Here is an 18,277-nt window from a genome sequence, read left to right on the forward strand (position 1 = left end):
GGGGTGAAGAAAACAAAGGAAATTCACAGAGGATGAATAAAGGATTTGGGAAGAAAGCCTGAAGATTTTCCATTACACCTGAATACCAAGTGAATTAACAACTGGGTTACAAGCCTCAAGAGATACCAAATCCAAGATTGTTTGTCATCCTGGAAGATTTTCATGGCAAACTATGATCAGAGATATCCATTCCTCACAAACCATGGAAAAACTACACATAAGGAACCATCTACTTATTCCATGTCTAAAAAGGCAAATTTTGACATTCTTTCTCCATAAATCTTTCTTTTTATTTCACATGTGCAATCTCATGTGTTGTTGCTGTTCGACTCATTGCCTTACAACATGTGATTAAAATGAACGCACAAGGTCCCTGCCTGCTTCATCCGAGCCCCGCAATGTCCAGTTGAATTACCCAATTGCATTTCTACCCAAGCCAAGGTTTGCTCTAACAATGCCAAACATTGAGTACCATCTGACTAACAAGGGCTACAGACAGCATCAACCTCCAGAGTACCTATTGCGCAATAGGAAATAATACCAATTAATCCCTTGGGAGGAGCAACATAGAATGAGCCATTGCAGACAGCCAGGCACACGTTTCCATATTTCTTGAGACTCTCTCGTCCATCTCCATTGTTTATACAAATAAACAAATACAATAAATGTAATATCAACCCAATAGTCGATTTTAATTCTCAGGGCCAGAGCAGCTCAGGACACAAAAGTCTTATCAATAGGCAGGTGATCCTGCAGATGATGGAGGCCACTCGACAGGTAAAACTATGCAGTTATGGGGTAACAGCTGACAGCCAAATGTTTCTTCCAATTGCTGTCGTGTCCATGCTAGTGCACCTGAATATCAAGCTATAATCTTATGGGGGGGATAACATGTATGGGATGCATGGAACTGTGGCAAATCGGTGACGGCAGTCACTGCAGACGAATACGAAGGCAAGAAGCTCAGCGGAATTGGAGCTGAGACTTTGTCCGTTGTGGTTATTGTGGTAGCTTCCTTGGAATGAAGGTTCTTGGTGTCAGGCTCTGCACTTCCACTGCCCAGTACCTGACAATTTAAAAATACAAATTATAAAAGATGTAGACGGAGATTTAGAGAGACAAACACAGACAAAATTAGTGAGATAGGGAGAGAGAGGAACAGGGACGAGAGACAAGGGAAAAAGAGGCAGTGAGACAGAAAGACAGACAGATAGATTGAATGAATAAACAGACAGTGTGGGGGTGAGGGCTGTGGGAGGGGGGAAGATAAAAGAGTGTCAGAGAGAAGTTTGGGAGGGGGAGTGGAGCGTGAACACGTGTTACATAAACTCTAGTCATGCAAATTGCTGCTTTTGCATTACTGGCTTCATCAGTAGCCCAGTACATTGGTAAACCTCTGCAAATAAGGCCTCAAAAAGCGAAATGACACCTTGAAAGAGCTATAAACATATAAATGAATACCAGGAAAGATATAAATAACCAAAGGCAGGAGTAAAGATAAAAAATATTTATGAAGTTCGAGACAAGTAAAGACAGAAGGAAAACTAGAACGGTACTCAGGAGAGAGCATACCTCTGCCAGGCTGAACAGTTTACGTTCCGTATCGCACCGATAGGGCAGATCTGGATCTGGACCTGAATCAAAATCGAATTGGCTTGTTCTTGTCTCCGAACCAACACATCCACCTAGTTTTGTCAAAAGTTGTCCACAACTTTTTGAAATATCATGCCTGTTCGTTTTTGTTCTATCGTTTTTGGCTCAATCACTCAGTCGTGAAGAATCACTTAAGTTTTAAAATTCCCGTATCTGAATCTGTATCTTCACCAAATTTGAATCGATTCATCCTCGTCCATCAAGTTTCGGCCGAATCCTTCCACCACTTTTTGAGATATCGTGCTATATATCGTTTTTTGCCCTATCTCTCAATGGTGAAGAATCACTTTAAAATTCTCGGATTCGGATTCGGACCTTCACCAAAATCTAATTAGATCGCCCTTGTCACATACCCAACATTTCCAAAAAATTCCGTGAATCAGTCAAACTTTTTGAGATATCCTGTTCACAAACAGACAGACAGACAGACAGACAAACAGGGGTGAAAACATAACCTCCATACAACTTCGGTGGCAGTGGTAATAAGAAATGCACTCGGTAAGGCGCATACCTCCGCCAGGCTGAACAGTTTATGTTTTGTAGCCCACTGATAGGCCGGATTGGCATGCAGTCTTGATGCTTAATCTAATCAGCTTGTTCTTGTCACCTAACCAACTCATCCACCAAGTTTCATCCTAATCTGTCCTTAACTGTTTGAGGCATCGTGCTATATATCGCTTATGACCCAACTCTCAAAGGTGAAGAATCACGTGGTTATTTAAAAAAAAATCGCGTAACTGGATCTTTATCAAAATCTAATCAATTTGTCTGTGTCACACCCCCAATGTGTCCACCAAATGTCATCCAAATGCACCCCTAACTTTTTGAGATAACACAGATAAACCGTCCCTAACTCACAGATAAACAAAGTCAGACAGACATGAAAACATACCGTCCACCTCAGGTGGTGGGGTAACTAGATATCAGTGATCATAAAGCAACCGACAAGGGTAAGTAGGCCTACCCCGGCCAACTTACACTTAGCGGTTGTCCAAGACTTACGCTTGGCCCACGATCCAATGATGGCCATATGTCTTTCAAACCATTGACCTTCAACATTTAGGAAATATGCCCCAATTTACAATCTATCCAAAAATCTCAACATAATGAAAATCGGAGGAATATTATTGAAGCAATGATGTTTTTGTTAACTAGGTCACAATCCAAAAAAAAAGTAGGTCAAGGACACCAATCAAATATCAGGTACACAACTTCAGTGCAGGTCCACTATCATAATGCAAGAACACATTGGAAGGCCATGCGGTCTTTGAGATTGTAAATTGGCAAAATTGAAGGATGACAAAAAGCACTTTTTTCAGACTGCAATTTGACCTTGACCATGTTATTTTAGTCAGACCGCCAATTGACCTTGACCTCTGACTCGGAAGGGTAAATAAAGGGAAGGGTAATGAATGATGTAAATAAACGGTAAATGTGCCTTGCTCTCAGCTATCTAGAGAGGGAAATTTTGTTCCGATCGGACACACCATAGTCGAGTTATGATGGAAAAATGTTAAAAGTCTATAATGAGGTCATGACCTTTAAAAATTATATCAAGGACAAAAAAATCATGTCAACCCGGCATACTTGCAATTCCCATTATTGATACAAAATTTAATTCAAAATTCCAAGCTGGATCCGAAATAAAGCTCGGAAATTGAGAGTGGTGGAAAAAAATAGGGGCAATACCCCTGGTAGAATAAACAGTATACTGCACTGACTAAAGGTATTTTAAACCAATTTCAATGGTTGCTAGAAGACAGGGCAGCATGTAGAATCATACTAACATAATCATAATACTTTAAACAAACAAAGGAAAAAAATACCTATTTTGGGGGCAACCTCCCCCAACCCCGTATACCTCCTCAGACCCCAATTTTTCTAATGCCTTTAACAAACATTGGTACATCACGGGTGATGAAGGTTGTGGTGAAGTTTCATTGCAATAGTGTGTGTAGTTTCAGAGGAAAAATCTAATTCCTATTTTGGGGGGTCAAACCTGGATCCACTTTGAGCACCGGTAGACCCCCTTAAACCCCACTTTTTTTTTATGCCGTGAACAAATTTTAGTCCCAACATACCAAGTGTCATTTGTGCCAAGTTTAGTCACAATCCCATCAGCGGTTTCAGAGAAGAAGTTGCAAGTGTTTACGGACTGACGGACGATGTGCCATCGCATAAGCTCCCCAGAACTACGTTCCAGGTGAGCTAAAAACCCTAACTGGTGGCTTAGTACTCATAGGGATCTAAAAGACTCCATGGTACCATTTAAAAATGGGTGCACTGATTGTAGAAACAAACCCTACAACAACTACAAGCCTCCCCCCTATCCTTAACTATACTCAACATCAAAAGAAACTTATCAAATCTTTAGGACACTCATTGAAATCCTCCATGCAAAAATGAAAAATATTTGAACACAGAGGTAAAGTTCAGCTATCTTTACTAAACACAAGTCAATAAACAACAGGTTGCCTCAATCACAAAAAACGAAAAGCATGAACATCACAAGAGGTGGTGCAACAAAAGGCACAGAACTGCAACACAAAGGCACGCACCTGAATACAGTCAAAACAAAATGACACAGGAATGGTCACAACACTCCTAACAGTCAAGGACAGAATGACAGCAGTCCTCAATATAGTGTATGTCCTCCCTGAGCTGTGATGCAGGCTGTACACCTCAGACTCATGCTCTGTACCAGGCGTCTGATGCGGTACTGGGGAAGTCTGTCCCACTCTTCCTGCAAGCCTTGAATGAGCATTTGCCGATTGACAGCCGTTGATCTCCTCAATGCAAGACGTCGACCAAGCTCATCCCATAAATGCTCAATGGGATTGAGGTCAGGGGAATAAGGCATCCAAGGCATCACTTCAACACCCTGTTCCTGGAAGAAGTTGGTGGTCAGGCGAGCAGCATGGGGTCGAGCGTTGTCCTGCTAGTGCGGTGGCTTAGCAACTTTAATGTTACCAGCCGGACAAAAGTCCCAAATTTGGTATGGAGCTTCGTTTGGACCTATCAATTGATTTTAGCCTAGGAGCCATCCTGACCGTTTCAGATTTTCCAAGATGGCGGCCAAAATTCAAAATGCCGCCAGCAAAACTGAAATATCATATATCTCTGGCTGTAGAAGTCACAGATAGACAGATGAGGTATCAAATCAGGGGTTTTTGAGGTCAGTGAAACTGATTCAGGGAAAGGTACATTGCAAATGTCACTTATTTTCAAGATGGCGTCCAAAATCCAACATGGCCGCCAAAAAAAATTAAAATAATGATATGATATTCATTCAAATGTGGCATCAGACCAGTATTTTTGCTGTGACTGACCTTATGATCTGTTAGAACATTTACACCGGCAAAGAGATGTACAAGGGAGATTAGCCTTGCTACATTTGCACTGTACAATCTCTTTTGCAGCCGCATTTGATAAATTCTCTGCAAGCACGAGAAGCTTCGGGAATTGTTGTCCAGACAGGTTCCCAAGATTCGGTGACTTTTTTCCAAGCATATCCAGCTGGACTTGGAAGTTTTTGTTGTGCTAACATGCTGGTAACCCAGATGCCAGCCTGGTACACTGCCCTCTTTGTGTGCTGCAGAAGTGCATTCTGAGTAGGTGGAATTTTGTCTACAGCTTGACTCTTCTGGGATAAGAGCTCCATACGTGCACTGTTTACATTGGTCAAATTGCTTGTTTTGTCATACACTATAATAACTAGTCGCTCGATCTTCTTAAATGTTTCAGATTCCAAATCAACATGCTCAAATGGATGTGTGGCCAGGTGTACGAAAACATTTGTGATTGCATCATATACATGCCATGCTTGCCAGAATGATTTATTTCCCTTCCCTCGAAATGCTGACGTGGTATCACATCCTGAGAAGGCGTGGAACATGGGTAGGGACCTTGATTTAGGTTCACCGAGGCGTGCACAGATGGCATTGATACTGTAATGTGTGTAGTTCTTTCCCACACCGTAGGCTACCCATAGGTCTACATCTGAGTTAATATGTGAAAGATCATGAAACATGCCAGTAAGAACAACAACAATGTCTGTGTCCACGGTGCGCACTTGGACAATTTTTGAACCATTCTCCAATGCATGCTTCACGTGAACCACGATCCTCGTGTCGGCCTCCTCCTGATTGCACATGGACATTTCGATTTCAGTTCCAATGCATATAACATTCTCTCCAGCTGTGATGTATACCGAACTGCCTGCGGGACAGTTGAACTCTGCCACCTTTGAGGAAAGAAATTCAAACAGTTCTTTCTTGTTGATAGGATCACGGAGGAAGTCATTCCAGTTTGTTGGCAGCTTGGTGTCACCAGATACCTTTCTGCGCATTCCTTTCCCTCGTTTATTGTGTGTTTGTATGTGTTTTTGTGTGTTTTTCGTGTGCACATACTTTCGTGTGTTTGTATGTTATTCTTTCATGGCAAACTGTAGTACCTAGAGGACCCAAAACTTTGGATGTAGGTACTTCAGAATCTGTGCAAGGTTATAAGTTAACACACATTGGCCTTGACATCCACTTTGAGGCCACTAAAAGGCATCAAGGGGGGTCCAACCTTATGGACCTAAAGACTTTTTCACCGATGGCCCCCAACCTCACTCATCCTCCCTTCGCCCCTGGTCGGACACAGGTTGTCATCCCATTGTGCAAACCACTGTTCGATTTTCCTGTCGCCGTCCACATTGCTAAGAATGCCAACTTTGCTTCCCCAGGGGGGGGGAGTGCGACTGCACTCACATTACCGACGCTGGGCTGGCTGTTCACATCATGCAGTCTTCACGCCCTGTTAGTATGCTGAGCAACAGTGAATAATGTTGCAGCGAACTTTGCTTCTCTGGGAGGAGGGTGTCTGATCTTCTATTCTTATCTATATATATAAAAGAAAGTTTTTCTTTGTTTGTTTGTTTGTTTGTTTGTTTGTCTGCGCAAGCTAATCTCCTGAACCGGTGAAATATAGGAGGAAACCTCTAATACAAAAAATGTCGGGACGGGCCCCGGCAAGGTTTTAGGCTAGGTGGCGAGGCCGGTCGAGGCCCACCTCGGCCGGGCTGGGCCCATTTCGCAATTAAAAGCTGAATTATAGTAGTAAATTCATTCAAAAAGAACCAAAAATGTCGGAATGGGCCCCGGGAAGGTTATAGGCTAGGTGGCGAGGCCGGTCGAGGCCCACCTCGGCCGGGCTGGGCCCATTTCGCAATTAAAAGCTGAGCTGAATTATAGTAGTCAATCTTCTACGGCCACGAGTAAAAGCTGAATTATAGTAGTAAATTCATTCAAAAAGAACCAAAAATCTCAGGACGGGCCCCGGGAAGGTTATAGGCTAGGTGGCGAGGCCGGTCGAGGCCGCATCGGCTGGGCTGGGCCCATTTCGCAATTAAAAGCTGAGCTGAATTATAATAGTCAATCTTCTAAGGCCGTGAGTAAAAGCTGAATTATAGTAGTAAATTCATTCAAAAAGAACCCGGGCAACGCCGGGTGCTTTCGGCTAGTATATAATAATACGATGAGGCTTTTCTGTTTATGGTATTTTTCCAGGGGCTTATTAATTAATGTTATGTGTGTTAGCAATTAATGTTATGAAATGAGGAATCATTAAAAAACCCAAAAGAAACAGCATGGAAGAACAGCAAAATAAAACAGCAGAGGGACAGAAAATAAATGAAACAAGGAAAGAACATACATGAATGCTGAGTATCTTGTTTTGACCTTCCGAGGTGCATAAGGAGTTAAACCAAGAAACAACATCATCCTTCTGCAGGGTTTGCAGGATTTGAACCTGAAATACAACACCATCAAACACAAAAACATTACCAATGTAACTATTAACAAAAAGCTGCTGATACTGTAGGACCGAACCTGACATTCGCGGGGAATATGTTCCATGTGTACATTCGCGGGGAAATGCTGCGAATGTCGAATCCGCAAATGTGGGGGCATTGTTTCAATGGGAAAAGAGGGATAGGTTCCTGGCAATTATATAGTTATTTAGGGTAAATATAAAAATCCAGTGAAAAACCGCGAATACACGAAGCACAGGCCGTGAATGTCAAAGCAAGCCAGAAAAAACGCAAATATACCCGCGAAAAACTGTGAATATGGCCGCAAAAAGAATGTCGAACTGTGTGGTGGGGGGTAGTTTATGAGCACATACAGCTGCTTTATGCATGACTTGACGCGTGGAAGATGCTTTTAGAACTATTAAGTGCACAGCTGGTGGGAAATGGTTTTTCGTGGCTGGAAGTGGTTTTACGCATGACGCGTGGAAGATGGTTTTAGAAATGTCATGTGCACGGCTGGTGGGAGATGGGTTTTTTTACACCCACAAAAAACCACGAATATGCGAAGCACAGGGCCGCGAATGTAGAAGCAGGTCACAATTTGTCAACCGCGAATACGCGAGGTCTGCTAATGCTGGGACTGCAAATGTTGAGGTCCGACAGTACCTGCACATTGTAAATCTTTCGACAGCATGTGGCAAGGACTCAAGTTTAACACAGTGATGGTTAGATTCCCTTCGAATGACGATGTAACGATGAAACCAAACAAACTAACCTCTTGCTTCAGTCGGTCAAACAGGTACCGTTGTGTGCTGATTTCACTCCAATTCCTCTCAAACTCTTCCCCGAGATGCACATCTGGCATCTGCTTCAGCTGAACCAGAGATGAGATCTGGGATCAAGTAGCAAAAATAGGGCGAGGAGGTCAATGACACGTCAGTGGGAGAAAGAAGGCAGGGAAAGCCATTAAAAATAAAAAATTTAAACTTAAATGGCTTTCATGAATACTCATGTCAGCAACAGAAACTTCCTACAGGTTATTTTGTTGAAGATTCAGTTATTGATATGAGTATTCATCATGCTTTGTACCACCACCCTCTCAGACCCTCCCCCCGGCCCACCACACCCCCGCGTGAGGCCGTGGCCACATAGCCTAAATTACCCCAACACAATGTTGTATTTGTACCCCGAGTTTGGAGTTTGTAACTTAAAATATGTGGCTGTGCATAAGGAGCAAAGAAAGTAAGAAAGAAAGCCAGAGAGAGAGAGAAAGAGAGACAGAGACAGAGAGAGAAAGAGAAAGAGAAAGAGAAAGAGAGAGAGAGTGAGAGTGAGAGTGAGAGTGAGAGTGAGTGAGAGAGAGAGAGAGAGAGAGAGAGAGAGAGAATGGCATGAATATATAAATATATACACATTTTCTTCAAACCTGGGTTTGAAAATCCTCGTCACTGAGTGTGTGCAAAATGCCTGCAAATTTGTCCAAGAACTCAGTCATCTTTGCCTCGACAGTGACAGAACTGCACACACAACAAAGCATATCACAAATTATTCGCAATAGCTTGCAGTTAATCAAACACAGCCACAATTCACCGCATGTCCCCACTCCGCTGGCACGCAGAACCATGTGCCAATACGCCACCTCCACTGTTCACTGCATGCTAATAAGCTGGCACCACTCATGTCCATGCTCATGTAAATATGCCGTTGAGTGGTTTCGGACATGTTCAAATTTTTTCCCCTGTATTCCAACATGGCTGCCATACCATGTGACCTATGACATCAAAGTTATCATTTTATCGGACCTCAACATTTGCAGTCCCAGCATTAGCAGACCTCGCGTATTCGCGGTTGACAAATTGTGACCTGCTTCTACATTCGCAGCCCTGTGCTTCGCATATTCGTGGTTTTTTGTGGGTGTAAAAAAACCCATCTCCCACCAGCCGTGCACATGACATTTCTAAAACCATCTTCCACGCGTCACGCGTAAAACCACTTCCAGCCACGAAAAGTTACTGAGTTCTTATCACCTGAATTCAAACCCGCCGTACAAAACAACATCAAGCTCACCCTGTTCAATACCCGGTCCCTCAACAACACATGCCTCATCCTGAACGACTACATCCTGGAAAATAAACTGGACTTTCTCTGTCTCACTGAAACCTGGCAACAACCTCTGGACTACTTCGCACTCAACCTCACCACACCCAATGGATATTCTTACATCAATAAACCACGCTCGGAGGGCCGAGGTGGTGGAATTGCCGTTAATCACCGACAAGACATCAGGACCAGCCTCATCTCCATCGCATCTGCTCCATCATTTGAACACCTGGCTTTTAAACTCTCTGGTCACACACAGTCAGTCATGGCTGTTGTCTACCGCCCTCCCAAACCACACCCATCATTCCTGTCTGACTTCTCTTACTTTCTGACCCAGCTATGTTCCCTCTCCCCCTCAATCCTCCTCCTTGGTGATTTCAATATCCACATGGACTCCACTGACTCCACGATAACCACTGACTTCACTGATTTACTCACCTGCTTTAACCTCACTCAACATGTCAACTTTCCTACCCATAACCGTGGTCACATTTTGGACCTTGTCTGCTCTACTGGACTTATTTTGCACCATCTCTCTGGCTCCGACCTCACCCTCTCTGACCACTTAGCCATCACTATGACCATCAACATCCCCACCCCAGCACCAAGGCATTATCGCACTATCAGCTTCCGTAAGCTAAACGCTCTTTCACCTACCTCATTCTCATCCACCCTCTGAAAAAATGTCCACTTCTCCCTTCGTTGACCTCACTCATCCACACCCCTTCTGACCTCACTGACTACTACAACCACACTCTCTCCTCCTGCCTTGACCAACTTGCGCCTATAAAAACCAAAACAGTTTCTTTCACCCATTCTGCTCCCTGGTTTACCCCTGAACTCCGCCTGATGAAAACTCGTGCTCGCCAACTTGAAAGACTCCGCAATAAAACAGGTCTCACAGTTCACTCCCAGGCCTACAAGGACCACCTACAACACTATAAAGATGCCCTCTCCCGCGCCCGCTCCACCTACTACTCTCAAATTATCCACTCTGGCTCTGGAAACCCAAAAGCACTCTTCTCTACAATAAACAAACTCCTCAGCCCCCTGAACACCACCACCCAGTCATTCACAGTAGACAACTGCATCTCCTTCCTTTCATTCTTCCAACGCAAAATTGAAAACATCTACAACAGCTTGACCACCGCCACACCCGCTCCCCCTCAAACCACCCGCCCCCCCTTATCCTGCCATCCCCTGTCTCAATTCTCCCCAGTCTCCCCTACTGACCTCTCTGATCTCCTCATAGGAATGAAAACTGCCACCTGCACTCTTGACCCCATCCCCTCCAGCTTTGTCAAGGCCTCCCTTCCTGCTCTCTCTCCACTTATCATTGCAACAATAAACTCCTCCCTGTCTACAGGTATCGTCCCACCATCCCTCAAAATTGCTGCTGTTACCCCCATTCTGAAAAAACCTGGACTAAACCCTGACACCCTAAACAACTTCAGACCCATCTCCAACCTACCCTTTCTGTCGAAAGTTTTGGAACGCGCTGTAGCCACTCAACTCAAACATCACCTCTCTGCCAATAACCTGTATGAAACATTCCAATCCGGATTCCGCTCCAACCACAGTACTGAAACTGCTCTCCTCAAAATCACCAACGACCTTCTCCTCTCCTCTGACGCTGGCAACCTCAACATTCTCATCCTCCTCGACCTCAGCGCCGCCTTTGACACCATCGATCACACCATCCTCCTCACCCGACTTGAAACCACCTTTAACGTTACCGGCACTGCCCTCTCTTGGATTAAATCATACCTCTCTGACAGACGCCAGTTCATCTCCATCAATAACTGCAAATCCCCCACTACTCCCCTCCCCCAAGGTGTCCCCCCAGGGTTCAGTTCTTGGCCCCCTCCTCTTCATCCTTTACCTGTCCCCCCTCGGTCACTTAATCCGCCGTCATGGTCTCAAATTCCACTGCTTCGCCGATGACATCCAGCTTTTCATCTTCACCAAGTCCATCTCCACTGCCACCCACTCTATCCTGACAAACTGCATCACTGAAATAAAATCCTGGCTTCAAATCAACTTCCTCAAACTTAACTATGATAAATCTGAAATAATCATCATTGGCCCCAAAACGCTCATAAAATCCACCAATAACTTTGCCCTCAACATCGACGGTATCCCAGTATCCACCTCCCCTCACATCCGGAATCTTGGCATCATCTTTGACCAAACCCTCTCCTTCGACAAATACACTAAACAGATCACAAAGACAGCCTTCTTTCACCTGAAAAACATCGCCCGTCTCCGTCCATCCCTCTCCTCCATGGCTGCAGAAACCCTCATCCACGCCTTCATCACATCCCGTCTGGACTACTGCAATAGCCTCCTCTATGGTTCACCCTCAACAATCACCAATAAACTCCAATACATTCAGAACTCCGCTGCCCGTCTACTCACCCATTCCCGGACCCGTGACCACATCACCCCTGTCCTTTACAAGCTTCACTGGCTCCCCATCTCCCAGAGAATCCAGTACAAAATCCTCCTCTTGACCTACAAAGCCCTCCATAACCTGGCCCCATCCTACCTGGCTGACCTCCTCTCCAGACACACTCCCACCCGCAACCTCCGCTCTGCTGGTACCAACCTCCTGACCCCCCCCCCCCCCCCCCTCCCAATCTGGACCAAATCCAGATCCTGGGGGGACAGGGCCTTCTCCATCGCTGCTCCCACCCTCTGGAACTCACTACCTCACACCATCAGAGACTCCTCCTCACTCACCACATTCAAAACATCACTCAAGACCCACCTGTTCAACACTGCATTCAACATTTAACCCACAGCATTTAACCCCTGACTATCTCTTCTCTTTCTCCCTCCTTTTTGCTTTGAATATTTCCCTATTGATTCTTGTCTTTTTTGCAATTGTTTTTATGTTTTGCTATGCATTATGTTTTGCACTCTGTCAAAGCGTCTTTGGGCTTCCTGAAAAGCGCTATATAAAATAAATGCATTATTATTATTATTATTATCATTAAATCATTCTCCATGGGGAGTCGCTCCTATGTTAAAAGTTTTGCATCGATTGGAAAAGCGTTATTTTTTTTTTGTATACAAGATCGAGGCTCATGTAAGAGCTAACATTCATCACAAAAAGAGAAACTGACACATAAAACATATGATTAAGGGAGCGGGAGACGAGATAAATTCTGCGGTTCTGATTCTGCGATTGAGCACAAGATTCTGCAGTTGCAGAAAAAAGAAAATCTTTAAAGCGAAAATATATAGATGTGGACACACACAAACCTCTTCGGGGCAAGACTAACAATGCAGTGCCTTGCAATATTTAACAATGCAGAGCCTTGCAGTATTTAACAATGCAGAGCCTTGCAGTATTTAACAATGCAAAGCCTTGCAGTATTTCACAATGCAGAGCCTTGCAGTATTTAACAATGCAGAGCCTTGCAGTATTTAACAATGCAGAGCCTTGCAGTATTTAACAATGCAGAGCCTTGCAGTATTTAACAATGCAGACCCTTGCAGTATTTAACAATGCAGAGCCTTGCTGACACCGTGTACCAATATGCTGCAAGTACCCTGCACCACGTGCTAATATGCCACCAGAAACCTACACCACCTGCGGATACCCTGTTGGCGCACTGCATCCCGTTTCAATAGGCCGTCGCCACTCTACGAACGTGGGAAGCACAGCAGCAACCACAATCAAAGGAACACACCTGTACTTGTTGGCTTGTGTGCACACAGTGATAGAAATGCCCAGAATCCCAGCTGTATCCCGGTTGCAAGGACATGCTTCATATCTGCAAGTACAACAGAAAAAACAAGCGACGGAATCCACTTTCTTGTTGAAGATTTCCAGTGGAACATCGTAGGATCAAAAGTATATCTAACATGGCTTGGACAGTAATGTTATTACTACCGATCTGGCTTGCCAAATTGTGCTTATTCCTGGTGAACAGAATAAAATTCGAGTCGAGGACAACACCCGTCCCTTGCACTATTCCCATGACTGTGAATGTCAGTTAGACCACAGGTCTTAGCTTGCCTGCGAAACTTGCTCAATCAAGGGTATCCCAATATTCCTTAAAATATGAAATGAGGCAGGCCTCTTATTCTCAAAAAGTAAACATTGTATTCATAAAAAATCGAATTCAGAAAACAAAACAAAACGTGGTTTTCTTTTCTTCCAACATTGCCCTCCCCATACCTCATGCAAGTTAAGAATGCTCAAAAATGTTCATCGCAAATGTTGAACAATCAGAAAGTATTACGTTTGCGAATCACCCAATTTACAGATTCTACACCTCCAATATTTACTTCTGATTGATTGAAAATAAAAGGAAGAAAAAAAACATTCTTGCAGTATTTCGGCATCCGGTAAGTCCATTCGGCATAAGTCCATTCCATACTGCAAGAAGCAAAACACGATCGAGGGAGAGAAAATGTTTGAGCCTTGACACATTGTTTTCAAAATGGCGCATGTTGGTCTTCAGTTGTCCCACTTGATCCATTTTAAGCAAAGCATCTCTTACTCAAAGAGATGATCAAATTTCCCTTTTTTTATTGCAAACGTAAATGAGTAAAGAAGAAGAGAGTCATGAAAGTAGTAAAAGGAGAGTCTTTCACTCAGAGTAGTTAATGCTTGGAACAATCTTCCTGGAAAAGTCCCAGCAGCAGCAGAAACAGGAGATAGGGTTAAATTAAAATTAGATATGTACCTAGAAGTATTAGGGGTAGAGGAGTATGTGGATAATGATAGGACTGGTATGTAGCTTCGGTATGGTTGGGTGATGTGTACATGATTAGTAATTGTGATGTCTGTGGGAGGGTCTCGTCAAAAGGCGAGTGACCTATCGGTGTTTTTAAAAGCAGACAATGGTCTAAATAGGCTCCTGTGTCCAATTTACTTGCCTCAGCTAGCTGTCTGATGAGGATGAGGCATCAAGCCACCTGGTAAGTGGTAAGTACGAAGTAGGTAAGTAGGATGAGGCATCAAGATATGTGCCATCCTTCAGATGGACGTTAAACTGGACGTTCTGTCTGCCAGCAGTAGTTTGTGGAGGCTAATGATCCCACGGTGTCCTTCGCAGAGAGTAGGCGAGTTATACCGGCACCATTAACAAATTATAAATTCCTGCCCTGAGAAGGCAATGGCAAACCACCCAGTATAACCTGTGCCAAGAAACTGCTTTGGCAGCACCAATGCTCCGTTGTGTAAAGAGTATGGTACATGTCATGTTATGTGTCCAAGTCCTTTGTAACGTACATTGCAAATGGCTGTTTCATATCAAACGGCCATTCTGTGAAAGTAACTTTCCTGGTTAACTTCAATTTTTGTGGAAATTTTCCTCACTAGAAACATTATTTTTCTTGGCCTTGTTTTTTTTTCTGCATATACAATTCAAGCATATAGGAATAGCTGTATTACAATACTAGTCGAGTATGCTTACATTCTGCAAGCAGATAAATGATTAAAATTAAAATTAACAATGAGTGAGGAGTATGAGCTCTTATTTATGTGCAGTGCAAACTCCACCCCTCTCCCAGTTGAGGGAATGACACCCCGCTGGCAAAGGCCAAGCTCCACCCCTCTCCCAGGCAAGGAAAAGTGATAGACTGGAAAAAAAAAAAGTTGAAATCACATACACGTACACTATTTGCACGTGTACATCACCATATTTGTAAAATGCATATGCATACATGATCTACTTGAATATTTTTGTTGTTATAATTTATTGATCTTTGGGATTTTATTACCCTCACCAGAGAAGAGGGTATTGCATTTGGGTCTGTTTGTCTCTCTGTGTCTGTCTGTCTGTCCACACATAATGTGCAAACGTAGCCCACAAATGCCACCTGGTGGTAGCCCATACAACACATCATTTTTCAATAGAGTGGCGAGTACCTCGATGAAGTATTACAACTATCAGGGGCTACCCGGCACTTCACTGAGGGGTGGGGAGGTGTGGGGGGGAGGGATGGAGGAAGGGGAAGGGGTAAGGGTGGAGAGGCCAAGAGGGAAAACTAGCGCTGCCCTGCCAGGTGAGCTTTTCCCGGCAGTGGTTTCGGGACGTGTTGGACATTGTAAACCTGTGAGGTTATTGGCCTTTTGTTATACAAAGTACTGTATGTTACACCTTTTGCCTGCAGGACAGCACAAGCAGCACTGCCTGACCCCACCTCCCAGTACACACTTTATAGCAGCCTTTGTTGGCCTCAAAAAGGACTTGTGTCAAGACCAACGTGTTTGTGCTACAGTTTGGTCATGAAAGAATAACATACAAATGCACATACACATTGACAAACACAAACACCTGAAAATATTGCCCTGTGTGCTCGACTCGCTCCAAATTCCCAATTCAATCCCATGGCTCTCTTCCCAAGCCGAGAGTCCACAAATCACAACGGAACATCTGTGGAAGATCATTCTCACATCATCACGTTCCACAGATGCTCCAATGGTTGTCCGGTGGGCTATAATCCATCCCTGTCCCTGCGGTTCGACCCGTGTCTATAGCCCAGCACAGCATGGCAGGTCATCACATGCTGGCTGTCCCACAGTCTCAGGGAGAAGCTGTCAGGCCGCATGCCCGGGCGGTCACCACATCAGGCCCTTGTTGGCCGTCCATGGTACCGCCACCAAGCACGACCTACAACACCTCCCCCTAGTGGTAGTCCTGATACACCATACCAAGTGCCTGTGAGAAACCACCTCGGACCCCACACCCCTCCACCCCCCTGGAGGTCTTAACCCCTCCGGGGTCAGGTGACTCTGCCGGCCCGAGACACTCGCTCAGACGGCGGCCCGATGGACAAGGGATGCCACACTCCACCAGACCCCCCATGGGGCCCAGGTCGTACCATGACACAATCGTACCATGGTCGTACCATGACACCCATGGTCGGACCCCATGTCCAACTCTCGCCAGCACAGCCCCTCAGCTGGCTGACATAACCCAATTTCCAAGTGGGGCAATTTCCCACGAGGCCGACCCCAATGACCTCTCTTGGTCCGAATTCCACAGCCTGGGGACCAATTCCCTCCAAGGCTGTGCCAAATTAATTTCCCCTTTAAATTTGATTTTAAATTTCCTTTTAAAAATTCTCGCCTCGTGTGCCCAACAACCGCAGCTGCAGATAACAGACCCTTCCTCAGGTTCTTCCGCCCCTCCCTGCAACTGCTCCAAATTCACTATGTGGACCAGTTTTTCCGAGGCTCTATTTCCCGAATCCTCTATGTCCAAGTCCAGCTTGGGGGCCAAAACACCCCCCCTGCTGGGTATCCAGTTTCAGAGCTTCTGGTGCCAAATCGTTGTTCATGGTGAAGGTCCCCTTGGTCACTTGAATCTCATCCTGGGGATATTCCACAGACCGATTCACCTCACCTCCCAGCAATCTCCTCCCCGATGATACTGTCCAAGGTGCTCGGCCGCTCCGGTACAAATTCATTCTCATCATCATTATCATCAATCAATCAATTGTGACAGGTCTTTATCTATACACACGTCCGGTTCCGTTACACGGACCTCCAATATTGTTACCCCCCTGTTGCTCCGAACCACCGCCCTGGTGCTGCAAAAATCCCAATTCCTCTCCGTTGTTGCATTGTGACATCCACACAAGCCCGACAACCTTCCAGGTCCTTTCCAGCCAAACATTCCCCATTTAAATTTCAGTTTCCCCTCTTTACCTATAAACATGCCTCATTTACTTTTAAACCTGTCCTCTCCTGTGCCCAAAGTGTATCAGCTTGGGGTTCACACTCTTCCATTCCCAATGCCATCTCTTCCCCTGCTACTTTGTCAATTTGTTCCCCCAGGTCTTGTGTTATTCCCTCAATCTTTCTTTCCAATCATTCGTTCCATTCCATCAATTTTGCCTTCCAATTGTTCCCCATGCTCATTCTGAGCATTAATTTCTTCACTCCGGCTATCTTTAAAGAAACGTTTCCCCTCCTGTGCCCAAATTTCATTATTGCTTGCAAAATCGAAGATTTTTCAAGTATATTGGTCGGTTGCGTTTGTGGTTCTGTCTGTTTGTCTGTTTGTCACCGGCCTACAGGTCACAATTCCAAACCGATCGTCACGAAACTTTACCAAGTTGTATAGGTCGTCCCAATTGAGAAGCGTATTGATTTTGAGGTCAAAGGTCAAAGGTCATCTGGAGGTCAAATTTCTAAACTTGCCATTTTAAATCCGATTGACTTGAAAATTCTAGCATTTGTATATGGAGTCACTAAATTGGGAAATGAAACATATTTGGAGGTCAAAAGGTCAACTCAAGGTCAAATTTTTAAAATAATCCATTTTCATCTAAAAAGCCGTCAATTCTCAACCGATTGACTTGAAAATTGAACAGCATTTGCATATCGAGTCACTAAATTGGGAAACACACTATTTTTGAGGTCAAAAGGTCAAAGGTCAACTCAAGGTCAAACTTCCAAAATCATCACTTTTCATCTGAAAAACCGTCAATTTCCATCCAATTGGCTTGAAAATTAAACAGCATTTGCACATTGAGTCACTAAATAGGGAAACCAACTATTTTTGAGGTCAAAGGTCAACTCAAGGTCAACCTTCCAAAATCACCATTTTTCATCTGAAAAATCGTCACTTTTCATCCTATTGACCCGAACTTTGATCAAGATTGTCAATTTTAATCTTCATGAAATGGACAATTTGCTGTATCAATGGAATTTTTTTTTCTTGGGGAGGGGGGGGCGGATTTTGCAAGTATAGTGCTCCGCAT

At 44.4% G+C, this 18,277-nt stretch overlaps 1 protein-coding gene across 2 annotated transcripts in view; it reads right to left on the bottom strand.

Annotated features, from left to right (window-relative positions):
* Positions 1-265: 265 nt before the first annotated feature.
* Positions 266-18,277, bottom strand: part of NRDC (nardilysin convertase) — a 189,807-nt gene continuing 171,795 nt past the window's right edge. For both annotated transcript variants that reach the window (XM_068111994.2, XM_078772235.1), the window contains exons 26-30: positions 13,246-13,329; positions 8,874-8,964; positions 8,223-8,339; positions 7,351-7,446; positions 266-1,066 (exon numbers count right to left, since the gene is read on the bottom strand). In XM_068111994.2, coding sequence (XP_067968095.2) covers positions 863-1,066; positions 7,351-7,446; positions 8,223-8,339; positions 8,874-8,964; positions 13,246-13,329 — 592 coding nt within the window. In that variant the 3' untranslated portion in view covers positions 266-862. The remainder of the gene's footprint in view (positions 1,067-7,350; positions 7,447-8,222; positions 8,340-8,873; positions 8,965-13,245; positions 13,330-18,277) is intronic.

This window comes from Myxine glutinosa, chromosome 1 (assembly GCF_964187855.1).
Source record: "Myxine glutinosa chromosome 1, kmMyxGlut1.1, whole genome shotgun sequence".
Lineage (NCBI taxonomy): Eukaryota > Metazoa > Chordata > Myxini > Myxiniformes > Myxinidae > Myxine > Myxine glutinosa.